General features: G+C 34.0%; 2 protein-coding genes across 3 annotated transcripts; both read right to left on the bottom strand.

Moving 5' to 3' along the window:
* Window positions 1-889: 889 nt before the first annotated feature.
* On the bottom strand, window positions 890-6,350 carry LOC105131006 (uncharacterized). Its single transcript, XM_011033755.1, has 4 exons — window positions 4,972-6,350; window positions 4,668-4,852; window positions 3,306-3,526; window positions 890-1,947 (listed from the first exon to the last, which is right to left on the bottom strand). Exons 1-4 carry the CDS (start codon window positions 6,146-6,148, stop codon window positions 1,158-1,160), a joined length of 2,373 nt encoding a protein of 790 aa, XP_011032057.1. The 5' UTR covers window positions 6,149-6,350; the 3' UTR covers window positions 890-1,157.
* A 5,659-nt stretch (window positions 6,351-12,009) lies between these two features.
* On the bottom strand, window positions 12,010-17,689 carry SBI1 (Leucine carboxyl methyltransferase). 2 transcript variants are annotated; one of them, XM_011033738.1, is made up of 13 exons: window positions 17,456-17,688; window positions 17,243-17,331; window positions 17,017-17,159; window positions 16,704-16,751; window positions 16,396-16,477; window positions 16,105-16,207; window positions 15,586-15,706; window positions 15,394-15,441; window positions 14,744-14,827; window positions 14,175-14,239; window positions 13,181-13,232; window positions 12,902-12,940; window positions 12,010-12,388 (listed from the first exon to the last, which is right to left on the bottom strand). In XM_011033738.1, the coding sequence occupies exons 1-13, from the start codon at window positions 17,536-17,538 to the stop codon at window positions 12,311-12,313; spliced, it is 1,035 nt and encodes a 344-aa protein (XP_011032040.1). In that variant the 5' UTR covers window positions 17,539-17,688; the 3' UTR covers window positions 12,010-12,310. The 2 variants fall into 2 exon arrangements, with proteins under 2 accessions (XP_011032040.1, XP_011032047.1); XM_011033745.1 differs by lacking the exons at window positions 12,010-12,388; window positions 12,902-12,940 and having other exon boundaries at window positions 13,175-13,232; window positions 14,175-14,246; window positions 17,456-17,689.
* Window positions 17,690-17,945: the final 256 nt, after the last annotated feature.

The raw sequence follows: 17,945 nt of genomic DNA, 5'->3' as shown, positions 1-17,945 counted from the left end.
TACAAGTCAGAACATGTAGAGCATGTAGCCTGGCTTTATATTTGATTGTTGCATCGTGTTTAGATTTTGCCAGACTTAATTTTACAAGGGGTTGGTTTGCTGTAACCAGCTAGGTCCGAAAGATCTTCAAATTAGGTCTATAAAATCTTTTTTTTTTCCCATTAATTTTCTAATTAATTTTGAATTTTAATTAGTCTTTTTATTTGACTTTATATCTTTTTTGTTAGGTCGGGTGTGTTATTTTTTTCAGAAAATATAGAGTTCTCTCTTTATTTACTTAAAATATTTTTAAGTATTGATTATAAAGTCTATTTTCAATTGATTTTAAGCATCTCCTCCATTAAAAAGTGTGCTCATGGGCTAGTAGAGGTGAGTATTGGATAAAAAGTAGCTATTTCAGGTAGTTTTTTGAATTATCCGAATTTTATTTTTTTATGTAAATTCTCTGACTTAAAATAATTTTTAATTTTTTGAATTACATTTTATCTTATTCATAGTTTGGATAATTTGGATAACCTGAATTACTCGAATTTTGAACCCACTAATTGTTTAGCCAAAATTCCTCTAAAATTCTTAATTAACTGGACAAATAAAATTAGATCCTAGAAAAGTATTGACTCTCCAAAATTAGATTTAAGGAAAATCACAAGCACATTAATTTCAAAAATTTAAAAATAAATTTAAAATATAATTCAAGTAATTTGAGATACCCGATCTTTTCCCTCCTGTTTACAGGTAATTCTCTAAGATTTTTTAAAATTCATTATCCAAATTGTAAGATAATTGGTAATTCAGGTTTTTTTTCGTAGAAGGTTAGTGGTCAAGCTAATAGATTCCACATTACAAAGTAACAAATGCAAGGAGCTAAAACAGTGAAAGCAAAATATCATGAGGAAAAAGAAGTATTAATTTATTAATCAGGCTGAAATTGTGAAACCCTGATACTACAATCCAAGCAAATTCCTGTACAGAGAGACATTTCACTCTCTTTAAACTTAGAAGGATGACCAAACCGCCAAAAAGTCCCATATATTTACATGTCAAAAATCCCCCCAAGAAAATAATGACAATAATCATAAGAGCTCACAGCCAAAAAATTCCCAGCCCTTATGAAATTCCAGCTTAACGCGAAGATCCAAGTAGAAAAATTATGTATGCTATTTGATGGCGTAGGAACGGCTGCATACCAATTCAAGTGCCTCCATAAACAAGGAAGAAAAACTGGTCAATGCCTGAAAAACTCCAGGGAGGCCTGTCTGAAGGTTATTTAGTGTCATTGCTCTTGTCACCTCTACTGCCTTAGCATGCCTCAGCATTTCATCTTCCACACGCCTCTGACAGGCTACAAGCTCTGATTTCTTTTCAGCCAGTGGATCACGAGCATCCAAAAACTGTCCATTATCAGATCCACCAGTATCAGGAAGTCCAATGCCAACCATGGAGTATGAGTGGTAGAACTTTCTTTCTAAGCTGCGAAGAGAGGAAGCCTTCTTTTCCAGCTCCTTTGATGCAGTATCGGTTCGCTTTTTAATCTTGAGCTCTTCAGTTTGTTTCGTAGATATCACATGAACAACATTGATAAAGCTCTTGATGGCTTCGGAAGCAACCGTGTCAGGGACACGGTCAATGGCAAGCTTCCACTCATCAAAGAAGGCATATACATCAGAGGGTTCCATGTTGGCGTTCATGTTGTCACTGCTTACAGGAATAAGGGTGAGCTTGAACCAGCCATGGATGGATTGAATAAAGTCCCGTTGGAACTTTATCAGGTGGCAGAAACTGGAGTGCCAAGCAGAAACAGCTGATTCAAGGTCACGTGTAGCCTGCTTGTGCAATTCAGAAGTTGAATCACCCTTGGCTGATTGGTTCACAAGGCCACGGACTTGCTGCACAATGTGGTTCTGAACTTCATGGTATTGATGCATTGACCTCCACATGTACATGAACCTGCATTCAGATCAGATCCATAACTATATCAGTCTAGATGGATGTCATTTTAGCAGCCCAAAATTTCATCATTCAAATCACAAAAGACACCAGGGTGCCATAGAGGCATGGTGCAGATGGTGTTTCTCAAAAATATATCTGATCAGATTATGATTGTCAAGTCACATCCGGGTTCTAAAGTGCCTACATCGACGGCAGAAGCATATCCAGTCTTTCAATGAACAATAATGGTGCCTGCTAGTTCATTAATCTGATTTCTCTTCCCGACTTTTCTCCACATACCACAGCAGACCACAGGCTAGCATCACCAAGTTACCATCAATCATAAGGCCTTGTAAGGTAGCTGGAAGCTACAAACGTGTAAAATGAACCCTCAGATGTGGTAAAATGGATGTCATAATCTACAGTAGCCTAATCTAGGACTGTTAATCAAATGGTCAAATATTCCAGAACATAATAAACATATATCGAGCAACCAAAGCACTGATAATGCCGTGACGTGTGCACACCAGAGCAGACTCTAATTAGAAATATGATTATAGTTGTTTTTTAAAATATTTTTATTAGAAACTGTATTAAAATAATATTTTTTTATTTTTTTAAAAAATATTTTTAATATAGTATATTAAAATGATTTGAAAATAAAAAAAATTAATTTTTTTAAAATACTTTTAAAATATAAAAATAAATATAATCTTTACAGAGTTATTGAGAAATGATGACATAAGAATTACAAGCCTAGCAATAAAATGGTTGTTGAGTTTACCCCATCAAGAAACGAGGCTACCAATCCAGCAGGGTGGGTCATATCATACTTAAAGTCCCTTCCACCAAACTTTCCACCCATACTTTAACCTCAAAAGGCCCCACCAATCAGATGAAACAAAATCACTGGGAGGTTTAGGGTTGGGGCCACTGACTGATTTTGAGAGGTGGTTTAGCAATGGACAGTCAAGGAGGGCAATGCACATGTGGATACAGACTGGATGAAGCAACACCATAGCAGTGCTATAATGCTTCACCTGCTAAGGTCTTATCTCATACGAGGATATTAGAACATGAAAGTCAGGATTTAATTCAGTAAGTATGAAACTAGATCAACTAGTGAGAGCCACATTCTTCAAATCGAAATATACAGGTAGAAAATGCCTCTTTTGAGAATGTACTAGCGGCTTTGCTTAGAAATGGTTCTTGATTATAGCAATACTTTAAAGATTTTGACCCGGGCAAGAAACTGGACAGTATTACGATTAAAGCTATGTGGCCTCACAACCACCACAAATTGTTGATGCAGATTGATCTCATATTTGGGCATAAACATAATTTACTCATAAAAGCTGAAAAATGAAATGGCATACCCATGACAGAGTTCAACTAGCTGAGGAACAAGATCACTGTCTCTAAGTCCAATGATGGCCGTTGAGGTCGTAGAAACAGCCTGAGATGTAACGATAATCAGAGATTGCAGTCTTGTTATTGCAGCTTTGGTCTTGTCTAGCTTTGCTTCATCCCCCTTGTATTCCTGACTTTGTAGAGTAGACAGCTTCTTCTCATGCTCAATTTTAACAGCTTCTCTGTCCTACAAAAGCACATTAACAAATTGTTCTATGCATTGCACATAATCCTAACACAACTGGACATTAAAATTCAGATGCAATAATGCACAATAAATGCATCAACTTGATGGGAAAAACGCGCCCTCTTAGGTGGACCGACCACTAACATGTTCCTCCAGAAAACAACAGCCGTCCTTGTCTTTCTGACAGGTTGTCAAGGGCATTCTAGCCATTAACAAAAACAATGAAAGCAATAGACAGGTAATTCTAGGAAAATGACAAACCCTCCAAAAACTGTTATTAGCTGGGATAATCCTGATATGACACCTTTTTAGACGGTTCATGTCCTCTTTCCTACATGTAAACTTCAACATGGTGTTTTCACAGGTATAATCCGGATACATCAATCGCATCAACCGTCGCTAGAGCTAGAAATTTTCTAGCTATTTTTGGTTTTTGGCAATTTTTTTAAAATTTTTTGATAAAACAGTATAATTAAAAAAATTAATAAAATAACACAATTTATACATGTGAAATAATACAATTCATACATAATTGTAAAACATGATTTTTAAATATGCTATTTTGTTATTATTTTTAATTAATTGTGCTAATGTAAAAAAAAATCAATTTTCTAACCACCATGAATGATGCTATCCATCAAATAAATAAGATTGGTAGGGGATATTTTTGCAGAAAACATCACTTGCATGTATTCTGCACTGTAATAGTTTTTATCTACTTGGAAAAAAAAACTAAAAATTATAGTTTTTTTTTAACCAATATTTTTTTTGTAAATTATGTAAAAACTGTAATGTATATTAATTATCAGGATATTTTCAAATATATAATTAAAACAAAACACTCAACACTTTCAAATATATAATTAAAACAAAACACGGACAGCAATCAAGAAAATCAAACAGAGACTGACGAGAAAGGGCCCAGTTGGGTCATCGTAGTCAAAAACTGCGGTGGACTAACGCTGACCTCACAGGCGCACTTCCTACTCAATCCAGCACCCTTTTTAACCCCAAAAACATCAATCTGGTAAGGTAAATTAAGATATAGAGAGATGAAAAAATGATTAAAAAAATTGTAAAAGAGTAATTCTAATTTTTCAGACAAAAACCACCACCATTCGATTTGTGGTGCAAAACTTACCTTAACTTCGTCGTAGAGTTTCTTCTCCCAGGCCAACAACCGCTCTACGGTTGAACAAAGACTTCTTGGACCACCAGGTTCAATCAGTGAACCGGTATCGAGTCGATACTTCACGGCCAACGGTGGCTTTGAAGTCCAACTCGAGCTCAAGTTGCTCAAAACACTACTCGAATGATACACAGTCTCTGCAGCAATCAAACAAAAACCCAATATTATATTATAATCAAGATCAACTCTAAAATACTGAACAATTCAACAAAATGTAAAGAAGAAAAGAAGCCCTTAAGAAAAAATTGAAATTTACTCTTCAATTGCCGGAAACTTCTATCGAGCTGAGCTCTACCGATCTCAAGCATCTCGGAAACCTGATCTCCAGCAGCAGCCGCCTTGTCAAAATTATCCTTGATAGCCTCAACAATCTCTTTCAAATCCTTATGTCTGACAACCATTTTCATATTAGAAACCTCTCCAGTCCTGTAACTGGTCGTCGAGGATCCCGCCTCAGACTTGTTATCCAACTTACCAAAAGCATTATCAGATTGTTGTGGATGTGATTGTTGCTGCGAAGGATGCTTGACTGGCCCGAAATTGGACTGGGTTCCGATCTCGGATCTGGACTCGGTATCATTATCCTCATCCGATGATGTTGTTGAGTTGCTGAGATGATCATGATCTCCCCATTCACTGCATTGAACTTCCTCTTGCTCCGTCTCGCTATAATTTTGTTGTTGCTGCTTCTTATGCTGTGTGTATTGCTTTTCGTTAAAGAAGTCATACTCTGAGAATCTCTCTGTTGCAACATCCTCATCTGCATCTGATGACGACCCATCATCAGTATCTAAATGGGGACGCTGTTGCTGTTGGTTGTGGTTGTGGTTGGCTTTTCGAGCGAAGAATTCTGAGTCTGGAGGGGAAGGAGGGTAGAAGTTTTCCCAGTTCCATACAGAAGAAGCTTGAGAAGGCGTTGTAGAATAAGTTGAATGATTTTGAAAAGCAGTTGGATAATCATAATTCGATTTCGGAGAGACTGACGGGCTTGATTCTGAAAGAATATGAGGAAGCTTCTGAGGCTTGACGCGGCGGTGGCGGTTAGACTTAGAGTGAATATTTGAAGAAGAAACAATATGTGGAGGTTTAGAGCTAGCTATAGAAGGAGAAAATGGACGAGGAGGTGGTGGAGCGTGGAGAGAGGGGGAAGGGGAAGGTGGTACACGTGGAGGGATAGGATTGCTAGGAGGAGTTGGGCTGGTTGCTGTAGGAGGGTGGAGGATAACAACAGGGGTTTGGTCAGAAACAGAGAGGGATTCACCAGCTGCGAAACTGGATAGAGCTGAGCCAGTGACTCGGAGTGAACGGCAGTAGTCTGCGTGTGCAGCAGCTAGGTGGTGGCGGGCGTAGACTGCTTCTTTCATTAGGCGGCGGCGCTCCTTGCACCGCCGTACTGTGTCCTCGTTGTCTAGCTTCGACGCCGTGCAGCCCATGTTCAGAAACAAGAGGAAGTGCTATATAAAGAATACAAATGGTGAAGTTTATATAGCTAAGTAGAGAATACTAGCGGTGACGCGTATGTAGGTGGGTGGCGCGTATCAGGTGGTGGCGCCTGAATTCTTTGTAAGAGAGTGAGAGTGGAGAGCAGGAGAGTGAGGTGTTATAGTAGGTGTTCATTGGACTGTTTGCTGTTTCTGTCCCCATCTCCTATATTTTCTGTGTTTTTTTATTTGTTTATTCATTGTAATTAACTTATTATAATATATATAAATATTAAAATATTGTTGGGTTAGTTTTTATAAAGTAAAAGTAAATTTTATTCGAAATATTTAAAAATTAATAATTCCCTATTTGATATCAAAGATTTTTCTTATATTTTTCTTTAATAATAAAAAATATATTTATATATATTTCAAACGAAATTATTTTTTTTATGAGCATAGTGTATTTAGGATTTGTTGTTGGGAACTTGACATGATAATTTGGATAACAAATTCATTAATCATTAAATCCAATGCTAGAAAGGAGAAGTAATTAGTGATATAATAAATTAATAATGTTGGATTAGTGATGAGTGATTGTTTATTAATAATGTTGGTAATATAATAAGGAATAGTGTAGGAAAAGGGGAGAGGCTTTTTTTGTTTTGTTTTTTTTTGTTTTTTGTTTTTTGCGAGCCAAGGCAGACGGCATGGTGGTTTGGGGGTGGGGATCTTTTGTCAAATTGTGTGGGCCTTGTTAATTTATTATTAAGCAATTATTATAGTTATTGATTTTTTTATTTTTTATTTATATTTAGATGGTTAATTTATGTAATGAAAAGAAAATTATAACAAGTAATAATACAAGTCAAGATTATATAGATTAAATGGGTTTGTTACAAATTAAAAAATTTTAAAATCAACAAGGTTTATTATAGATTAAAATCTTAAAAAAATAAATAAGATCATCATGATTACAAAAGGACACTTGAAATATTAGATTTTTATTTATCTCCATGCTGTATGGAAAACTAAAAAATTATTATAATAATGAATAAGAAAATAAAATAAAAAATATTACCTATAAATATAAAAAAATAAAAACCCCTAATAACACTAAATATAAAAATAAAAATAAAATTTATAAATACTAACACTCAATCCTTTCTTGCACGTTTATTTTGAGAGAAAAACTTTTTCTAATTTTCCCTGATCATCTTGGAAATCATATCCTTTTTTAATTTTTTGGATCTTTCTTGAATTATTAATTTGATTTTTTTTTCTAAATTGTCATTATTTAACATAATATTTTGATAAATTTCCATGATTGGTCAATTAAGTATTAACTCTATCAAAGGGGAGGAGGGTCGTGAAATTGAATTATGAGGTATTTAGTAGAATGGGCCAGCCATTAGTGAGAAAGTTTCTCACAAAACCATGATTATGTTCTCTCTTTTATTGGTAATTTTGATTATTACAACCATCTCCAACGGAGAAAAAGATTTTTAAAAGCTTGAGATATAATCCAAACAATACAAAAATTCTTACAAGCAACGTCTCAAGCACACTCTCATTTTCTTCACAAGCAATCGATATAGCCAGAATATTAATTGTTACGGCAAGAAAAATGAATATAGGATCAACTAGATAGCTTGCTCACGATTGGGTGGACCTGATTTTTTTTAAAAGTAAAAATAACAATAATAAAATGTTATAACTATATTTTAAAAAGAAAAATAACTAATCGCTTCATATCATATAAAAAAACAAAAAAAAAATTAGCTTGTCAGTTCTTAAAAATCTAAATAATAAAGATAAAATCAATATACAAAATCAATTAACAAAAAAAATACCAACAAACTCGAGTAATGAAATTTAAAAAAATATATAAATCTAATAATGAAATAAAAATAAATTAAAATTTTATAAATGTGTGCATAATAAAAATTTAAAACTAAAATATTGAGGATTATAACCTAAAATACTATTAAATATTAAATTAAAGTGCCAAAATTTTAATATGTTGAAAGATAAAATAGTCAATACAATACTTGAATTCACCGATTCTCCTCACATGTTTAAAAAAAAAAGGTTGATCTTTTTATTTCTTTTTAATATATATAATTTGCTTTTCATTGTGAATTTATTATTATTTTGAAAGAATACATAAGTGTTAGTTGCTATTTACGTATTGTAGACGAGTTTTCCCGACCTTACCATTTTAATTTTGGATTCAAAACAATATGCTAAGAAAGCAATTTCTCCCTGACACAAATCTTTATAATGTGAAAACTCATTTAAGATCTAACTAAAGAAATCTTTTTAACATGGACATCTCGACAAATATTTAGGTGGTATTTGGTTATTGTCTCAAGATAAAAAAGATAGAAATAATAGAAACAAGATAAAAAAAATAATATAATTGTATTTGATAGTGAAATGTAAGACAAAGTAATTGTTTTTATATTTTGTTTGGTTATGATAAATAAAATAAAATAAAATAAAATAAAATAAAAAATTATTTTACATTTAATATATATTTTTATTAAACTTAGATATTTAAGAAAGTAATTAAAAAAAAATTAAACTTAGATATTTAAGAAAGTAATTAAAATTTTTTTTACTTTAATTTATATTGAATGTTGAGATTAATAATATCATAATAAACTTAATTATAAAATCAAGAGTGACTTAATGTGTTGGCCCATAGCTTAGACTAGTATGGTTTAAGAAAAACAGAGGAGTAATCAACTCGACCTGATCAAAAACCCAAGTCAAATTGGAATAAAATATAGTAAAAAATTTATTGATTTTTTTTTTAAAAAAATAGTCAAAAAATTTATTGATTTTTTTTAAAAAAAAATAGTAAAAAAAGGGGTTGCTTTGATTTTTTTTTAGAAAAAAATTTGATTTGCTTGATCGGCCTTCCTGACCTATGACCTTAACCTTAACCTTACCTCATGGTGGCTCTCAAATTAAATTTTTAAATTATAATAAGAACTATTTTTATCCACTTGCTAGCCCTCGACCTTTGACTTGAGTCTTAATCTAGTCAAACTCAAAACCAGATCTTAAAACTATGATGATAATAAATTTTATCTTTACATTGATCTAAGTCAACTCTCTCAATTCATGACCTAGGCCTTGTCCTTGGTTGACCTCCAAATTAAGTTAAAAAATTATGATAATAACTATTTTTATTTTATATCAACATGAGTTAACCCTCTTGACACTTGACTCAAGTCTTATCCCGATCGACCCTCGAATCAAATTTTAAAACTATAATAATAATAATTTTTGTTCTTACATTGACCTAGATTGATGGTTAACCCACTTGTGACCCATACCTTATCTCGGCTTGACCCCTGAATTAAATTTTAAAATTATAGTAATAATCATTTTTATTTTTACGCTGACAAGGGTCAACACGACCCATGACCCAAACCTTGACCGGTGGCATGGACTTTGCCTTGAATCGACGATTAAGTATAGTTCTAAAAATTTAATAATAACTATTTTTATCATTGCATGGTCTAATTAGATAATTTTGAATTTATAGTTTTTTACCAAGATATTTTAGAAATAAAAAATAAAAAAAATTATATTTGAAAACATGTTTATTTTTCATTTTATGTTTTAGATATATAGAAATTCACTCTAATATTATTCTAGAAACAGTCCTATTTTTATGTTTATATCTCTATCTCTTCAATTAAATATATTTTTATTTTTATTATATTTATTTTTTTTGTCCCATGATAGTAATCAAATGATATCTTAATATGTTTAATAAAATAGGGCATAATGTTATTTCAATTAAATTAATACTTTTTCTAATTTTAGTATCATCACATTATAATCATTAAAAAATATATTTTAAAAAAGTAATTTAATTATTTTTCATACAAAAAAATGCTTTTTAAAAAGTGGATTAAACCGGAATAAATAATTAATATTGAAATATAAAAACTCAAAACTGGATCAAAGTAATAAAATTATGACTTACTGTGTTGCACAATGTAGTTAAATCACTGAATTGAATAGTGAACTAACTAGGGTTGATTGCCATAAAATGATTATTTAAAAGCAAATGCAAAGCATGGAAAGGTGGAGAGAGTCGGGAAAAAAGCAGGGGGTGAAAGGGATACCTGTTGTGTGAGGGAAAGGCAGAGATTGAAAACGGTGAAAGGATTGTGTTCTTTCTATCCCCGTGGTCTTAGTAGCCTCGCTGGACCCAACCATCTTTTCCCTTCTTTTTATTATTTATCTTCTTTCAAAGGAAAGTTTGTGCTTTCGAATTGTCATCCTCGGACCTCATCTTTACACACTGTCTCGCGCACTTGCCTAGGGTTTGCACAGAAGAATTGGCGGTTTGAAAGTTGCTCTCTTAGGGTTTGTATTCTGGGCCTTTTCCAATCCTTTTCAGACCCCAATTCTATTTAGGTCAGCATCTGATTCCTCATGAGCTTAAATGTTTCTTTCAAGATATTCCCTTTTTATTCTTTTCTTCAGGCAGCTTCTCACCCAAGATTTTTCTACTTTTTCGCTCTGCTTAATCGGTGTGGGCTGCGATAATCAACGCCAGAGACCGAATTGCCCAAACCCTTTCACTGGCTCCTAAATTTGTTATTGAATCCAAACCAAGATGCCATGACTGAGCTTTGTCGAGGTAGGAAGTTCACAGTGCACATATTTCAAAGCAGAAGATTAGTACTGTTCTTCTGCCAGGTTCAAGTACATTTCTAATATTTTTTTTAACGGTAAAAACAGCCCACAGCCCACATTTGCTGCTCCAAATTGCAAACAGAGAAGTGTAAAAGCTGCAGCAAGTAAATAATTTTCCCAGCGGTGTAATTAACAGCGTCCAGGATCACTACAAAAAGTCGAAAACAAACAGATTTAGGGTTGGCCGCAATCGAAAGAAAATGATAGTACTGTTTTCATTCAAAAAGCAAACCAACGTGGAACATCTTTTCAGACCCAGCTCGAGAAGGTTATCTAGTATTTTAGTAGAGGCCTTTACATCCATCTATCTATACAGTCGGTGCATTGGGCAACCCTTTTATTTCAGTATGTACATTTAAATACATGTACTAGGTAGTTTACGAGTTTCAAACAATGGTTTTTTCAAAAAAAAAAAAACATTAGTTTTTTATATATTTTTCATCACTTTAATATACGGAAACTAAAAGTAACTTTTAAAAATTAAAAAAAATATTTTAAAAAATTATTCGCTATTATATTCGGTGAGAGTTGAGAATACAAATTTGATTTTTCAGAAGTGCCAGAAGTGCAGAAAAGCTTTGCCTTCGTACTCCTTGTCCCAAAAAGGATACTCGTGATTAAAAAAAATAAAAAATAGAGGGACTAGAACTGTAAAAGAAGAAAAACAGGGGTTTTAATAAGTAATCAGAAAATAAAATTTTAAGATACAAACTTGCCACCGAAGTTTCCTATCCTTGGGAGGGATAAGGCGAGCTTTGATTTTTTATAAATTTAACTTGGTGTTCAATGTGATTGGATTGCAACACGTTGCATAAAATAAGATTTGATATAATATATCCTTGAATCACCATGTTTGATTTTATCACTAGGCATCCTTTGTTCCCTAGTACAAGAAAACTACCATCACCATTCATTCGTAGTGCAGGAACTCCAAACCAAGAAGGGTAGCAAATTCCCATAAATAAAAGTGCTATGACTTTAATTATTATCTCTACCTCAAACCTACTCAGCCTCTATGCTTCTCGCTACCAGTCTATAAGTCGTCCATTCTTTTTCACAAAAGATGATGCACCCACTAGTATCTTGATCATCCACCAAAGAAACATAAAACACATAAAGGCAAGCAAGTGGATAAGGAGAAGGGAAAAGAAAAGGGCAAGTCGAGGAAAAATACATTAAAAAGCAACCAACCATACACAACGGGGCATATATTTTTCCACATGATACAGGCCCCACAAGAGATTGATATGACACATTTTGGTGCTGTAAGTGAGGTCCCACCACAATTTCTTTTTGCCAAACAGCTAGCACAAAAAAAAAAAAAAGGATCTGTCTTGTGGAATCCGAACAAATAATATGCATAGAGGCATATTCTCAAAATAGGTCATCAAATACCTTATGAGACTTTTTATCCAGACACTAATTACCGGCTCTTGCGGCCTCGTGTGTTCATGGCAATGCTACTGTTGAGGGAGAGTTGATCACGTGCGGCTGGGTCTTAGTAAAACCAAAATCCCCAAACAACCCCTGCATCATCGAATGGAAGCCATCATGTGAATTTCAAGACTTATCCTTCCCAGGGCATCAAATACTAAGCATGTGCATCACCAGAAAAAGCGAATTGAGTTTTAATATCCTTATCCAGGCATATTCAAATGAGAAGCGGAAGAGATCATTGTATAACTATACTTTTCCACTCAATTGTTTGTTCTTACACTGAACCTTTTCATGTCCAAAATCACTTAAGCTTTGAGCAGCAGCGTGTGTTCCAAATTCAAAAAAAGAAAAGAAGCCTTAACTTCACATGAAAAACAAACATGGTTCAAATTCACTCGGATTTACCAATACCACTCATTTGGAATGCCAAGGAATAGTGAATGTATTGTTAACTTTTACTACTAAAATACACTAGCATTTCACGTTCAAATTTTAAAACATGAAGAACGAAATCTGGAGTTATGAGGGAAAATGACATTGCAAGGGATAGAAGAACAGATTGGGGAAAAGAGGGTTTGGGAATGGTTTCATCTATAGACATACCATGGCATCGTTGATTGCATAAGCCACACAGTAGTGCTCCTGAGAAAAAAGAGTTAGGGAGAAAAATTAGGACAGACAAAATCAACAATGATGACAGAGAACCAGACCAGAATTTATGACTAACAGAACATAAATCACAACTCCCCAGATACTCTCAAGCAGATACAGCTTAGTTCTAATTAGGTTGAACCCCATGCACATAGAATACCACGTATTGTCATTAATTAAGTATCTGTGGCACTTTCCACTTTCTTTTTCAACAGGAATGATTTGACTTGCCTGCATCATGTACCACTCTTCAAACTCATCGAACAATTCCAATCGTTCAATCCTGATCACCAGAAAATCGTGGATGAGAAACTTCTCAGGAGCACGCCAGGGTTAAAAAGGGTAAGAAAACAAAGTTTGTACAGTTAAGCAAATCAGAAAACAAACTAGTTAAGAGAGAGAGAGACGTGAAGGATGAAAAGCCAAACAGGAAAAGAGATTCCCTTTGTATCATCCTAAAAGCATCATTTACAAGACAATGAAAGAATTAAATCGGCTGGTTTTTTTCACAACTGCAACCGAACCAAAATCTTCACAAAAAAGACAACAATATTCATTCTTTTGCAAAGGAAAAAATCTGAAAGACTGACGTACAACCAGGTACCCGTGGTCTCTTTAACCACTCCTGATATATTTCCTTTTCTCTACTTTTATTTTTTGTTGGTTAATAGGCGAACAACATTTTGAGGTTTCTACTCCCAGACATGCTCTCAAACAGCCAGAAAGATGTCATTTTGCCACCGTTCAAAATTGCATATTCCAAGGAGAGTTATAAGAAAGACGCTGCCCCTTTTCCAAATTTCTTAAATTGCAAAAGCAGGCATCTGCTGAGCTCTCCCAAAATGCATTCTACAAATGTGCCCTCGTGTCCTTATATGTATGCATGTTTTTAATCATGGTAATCAGATGATGACTGATCCTGTTTCCAAAACTATGAGCTCTAGAAAAGCATAATTACCCACAAATTTACTATGTCATCCCAAAGTATGTACACATATTACACTCAGCCAAAAAATACACAGAAGTAGAGCATAGCACATTTACAGAACCCATTACTCCTATATAATTAGGAAACTGATTAGAAAGTTCTGATAAAGTATAAGAAATAATTCCCAGCACCTATCTAGTACATCAATAACAGGCCACTGGGCACATCGGCAATGTAACAGACAAGATCAAAGCAATGAAGTATTTGTGAAATGTCCAAGGATTATAAAGCAAATACCTGCGCCTTTCTTTAGCTTCAATAAAATCAGTATAAACTTTCAGCATGTCCCAGGCAACAGCTCTCTGATACCTCACATATTTTGTAACACAAAAATATTTTAAAATACGAGAAAAGAAACAACAGAAAATGAAGGTAAAAAAGGCTTGCCAGACACATTCTAAACCAACTTCAACTCCCAAATATCAACTTCAATGCCAATGCCTAAAACCATACAAATTTGAAGTTTTTGGTTTCAGCACTAAATAGAACTGATATTTAATTGACCATGTAAGATGCTCTTCCAGACAAAAATCCCTGCACCAAAAGTAATTAATTGGAGCTCCTGAAAAAATAAGTGGTAACTGCACTGCCTATGCTTCAAAATGTACTATGATTAGATATCTATGATTAGTTGTTGAACTATTCTCATAAATCGGAACCACTTATCAAGTGACTGCCACGTCTAGGAAATCCATTGCCCTCAGATAACACATTGTTGAACAAGATTGATTGAATCAACACTGTATTTTCTTTATTTGTAAAAATCTCAAGTTTGATTCTCAAAAGGAACTCATCAGAAGACATACCTGCCATCCTTGATCAAGAAAAAGTTTTTCCTTGGCAAGTAAAGTTGGTGTGTCATAGATACCCAATAGTGCACAACCTCGACTCTGAAAGCAAACATAACAAAAGGACACTTTAGTTTAACAAATACATTTACAACACAAACAGATAGGTCTGGTATTGTTCATTGTGTAGTCAAGACATTTAGGGAATTATTTATGTAACTGGTACCCTGTGCACAACCTGGTGTACCCAGTATTAGAGCAATAACTTTTTACTTGCTCAAGGGACCAGAGAATTCTGTGGTTCATGTATTGTTCATTCAGCATTAAGAACTCTAAATTGCCTGGGGCCTGGAAAGGAGGACACATTACCTAGCATATAACAAAGTGTTCTCGGACTTAAAATCTGAACTTCTTTAGGGATTCAATAAGTTAACTCATTAAACTCCTACATTTCCCTTGCACCTAGGTTAGGGATGGTCAATAAGAAATAAAAGATGTGTATTTCAGTTGGTAGTGATGGAAGTCAATTTCCTGAATTTGAAGGTAGGAATTTTCAATTAAGGACAATTTACTTGGTTCTATTTGTGCACTCCAACCATTAAAAGATGTCAAGGATAAAATGAATTAAGCCAATTCATCAACGTATACATTAAAAAGGAAAACTCAACCTCCAAGTTTCTGATCATTTGCTGCCCAAAAGCATCATCCGGGTGTATCTATTGAACAACCACCATAAAATGTAAATATAACAAATTGTAAGCAAACAGACAAGACAAGCCAGGACATGAATATGAATAAAGAAAAAGTGACAACATGCAGGGGAAAAAAATAAGTCAATTAGCCTTGAGAAAGTTTAACACCTGCTCATATAAGAAAAATGCTGCTGTTGAAAACGTTTTTGAAGCCCAACCTACTATACCACGAGTTGACTCAGGATCCAAGTATATTAAAACGCATTCTGCAATTATAAACGTTGGCAAGCTGATGCCAGTATCAGAATGAAGACAAATAACAAAAATCCATAAGAAAAATGATAGGAAAAAACTGAATATAAGGAGAAAGCTGCTTGATGATGGAAAATTGCCAAGTTTCCAGAACATCATGCATGCAACAAAATACATAATTGGCAAAAATCCAAAGCAAAATGCTTTGAGAAAAGCAGAAGGAACCTCAAAAGCCACATGCCTAGAGATATGAACATAATGCCCTTAAAAAGTTCAGGTGCATAAAATAGCTAAAACCATCATAATGACTACTTAGAATAATAGGGTTCTAAACAAAATTAGAAGCAGACAAGACCCAATTACAAGTTCCAAACCAGGTAAGTTAATGAAATTTGATTTGGTTAAAGAAAAAGAGGATTGGGACTGCACGTATACCTGGGATTCATACCAGCCAATGCTATGATATCATCTAGTTTTTGCATTTCACGCAAATCAACCGAAAGCAGCTTGTAATGATCACTGAGCACTTCTCCCTTCTCTGCAAGGTCAAGGAAGCCAAATAGTGCAAACCAGAAATGAAGCCAAGCTTTTGAAATCATATCAATATTGCAATTCATGCACACCCCATAAAAGAAATCTGTCAGGAACGGAAACAGATGCTACTCGTTTTTTTTTTTTTTTAAGAATACCTCCGGAGTTCATGGCCTTGCAACCAAAGTCACTTACCTGGTGAGATTGAAGCCGTAGCACCAAGCTTTTCCCTCAACTGACTGCTGGTTTCAATAATTGCTGCCTTTTTACTAGTTACCTAAAATTTAAAAGCATTAATTTCATCTAAGTTGGAAATCAATAGTTGATCATTGGTCCAGCAAGCATGTATAGATGAATAATTAACCTCGGACGGTAAGCCGAAATCTAGTGAAATAGAAAATAATTTAGTACATCGGCAACTTCTATCATCATTACTTTTATATCATAAGCGCATTGATAACTAAACTAAACTTCTATGGCAACATTCAACTTCAAACTCTCACCTCCTTAAAATCCAGCTCTACATATAAAAATGGTGCTTTTCCTTCATCCTGCCATAAAAAACACAAATATTGCAATCAAATCTATAGTGGTATCAGGTTCTTATTAACACAATTAATGAATGAACTGCCGCAGCAAAAAGTTTATAAATTGATAGTAAAAAACGTAAAAATTGCTTCATTTTAAGCATATATTAAAAAACCTATTGAAACAAAGGCTACGCAAATTATGTCAGATCATAAGGTTATATGGTTGCCTTGAAACAGAACATGCCAAAAAAAATTAATCATAACACCCAAACAAACTACCAGGCACCTGTAGTTGAAAATACATGGTATCAAATCCTGCTCCGAATGATAATATCTGCTTTTTTGTGTCGCATTTTCCATCAATATTCGATTCACAATCAAGAAACTGGAAGAGAAGCTTTCGAAGAGCAGCCCAGCGCGCAAAATAGCCTTAACAGAAACAACACACAGAAATTAATTAAATACAATTAGTATTATATAGAAATTTTTTTAAGAGAAAATTTAGCAATTACCGCGGTTGATTATTGGAGATCGCCTCACAGGTCTTCTAGCAAATAAATGGATATAATCGTCTTTCATGTATCCCTTCTTAACACAAGACCTGTGATGAAAAGAGTGATGATAAGTGACGAGTAATGTTTTCCTTGATTTTTAGTTTTTTCGTTTTCTCGGCAACCAAACAGCGAGGAATATAACAAAGATAGAAGAGTAAGATTGATGCGAACAGTTTACTGGCGGAAGCGTCATCGTTTGTGGCTTGAACTGCTGCTCTGTTGCTATGCGAATCGGCTACTGGCCTCGTTGCCATCGTTGTTTTAGGCGAGATGACGGAGGAGGAGCTCAAAATCGCTGTGTGTAATGTTCTAAGTAAGAGGAGGCGGCTTGAAAATCGATTTTAATCGGTTGGAAAATGAACGTATTTCTCCGTGACGAAGAGGGGCTTTCGACACTGACGCTCCGTCTCTGATGGACCAGTAAAAATATGGACGCCCCGGGCCCCGGGCCCTCGAGTAAATTAGACCGAGTCCCTTTTCAGAAAATATTAAATTAATCCCTTGAGTTTAAAAAATTCATGTTTAGGGATCAAACATTTAGCAGTAAACTATTTTTTTATTAAAATTTAAATTTTTTTATTTTAAATTAATTATTTTTAAATATTTTGATTATTTTAATATAATAATATAAAAAATAAATTTTTTAAAAATATGTTATTGT

This window comes from Populus euphratica, unplaced genomic scaffold (genome assembly GCF_000495115.2).
Source record: "Populus euphratica unplaced genomic scaffold, PopEup_1.0 scaffold2.1, whole genome shotgun sequence".
Taxonomy (NCBI): Eukaryota; Viridiplantae; Streptophyta; class Magnoliopsida; order Malpighiales; family Salicaceae; genus Populus; species Populus euphratica.
The sequence above is the reverse complement of the archived record's forward strand: the minus strand, read 5'-3'. Positions and strand labels throughout refer to the sequence as shown.

Excerpts from the sequence above, each read along its gene's own strand:
- LOC105131006 (XM_011033755.1), bottom strand. The coding sequence starts at position 6,148 with ATGGGCTGCACGGCGTCGAAGCTAGACAACGAGGACACAGTACGGCGG. Across the intron at positions 3,527-4,667 it reads AACTCTACGACGAAGTTAAG|GACAGAGAAGCTGTTAAAAT; the intron begins GTAAGTTTTGCA and ends GTGCTTTTGTAG. Across the intron at positions 1,948-3,305 it reads CTAGTTGAACTCTGTCATGG|GTTCATGTACATGTGGAGGT; the intron begins GTATGCCATTTC and ends ATCTGAATGCAG.
- SBI1 (XM_011033738.1), bottom strand. The coding sequence starts at position 17,538 with ATGGCAACGAGGCCAGTAGCCGATTCGCATAGCAACAGAGCAGCAGTT. Across the intron at positions 14,240-14,743 it reads TTCTTGATCAAGGATGGCAG|AGAGCTGTTGCCTGGGACAT; the intron begins GTATGTCTTCTG and ends GTGAGGTATCAG. Across the intron at positions 12,941-13,180 it reads AAGAGTGGTACATGATGCAG|GAGCACTACTGTGTGGCTTA; the intron begins GCAAGTCAAATC and ends CTTTTTTCTCAG.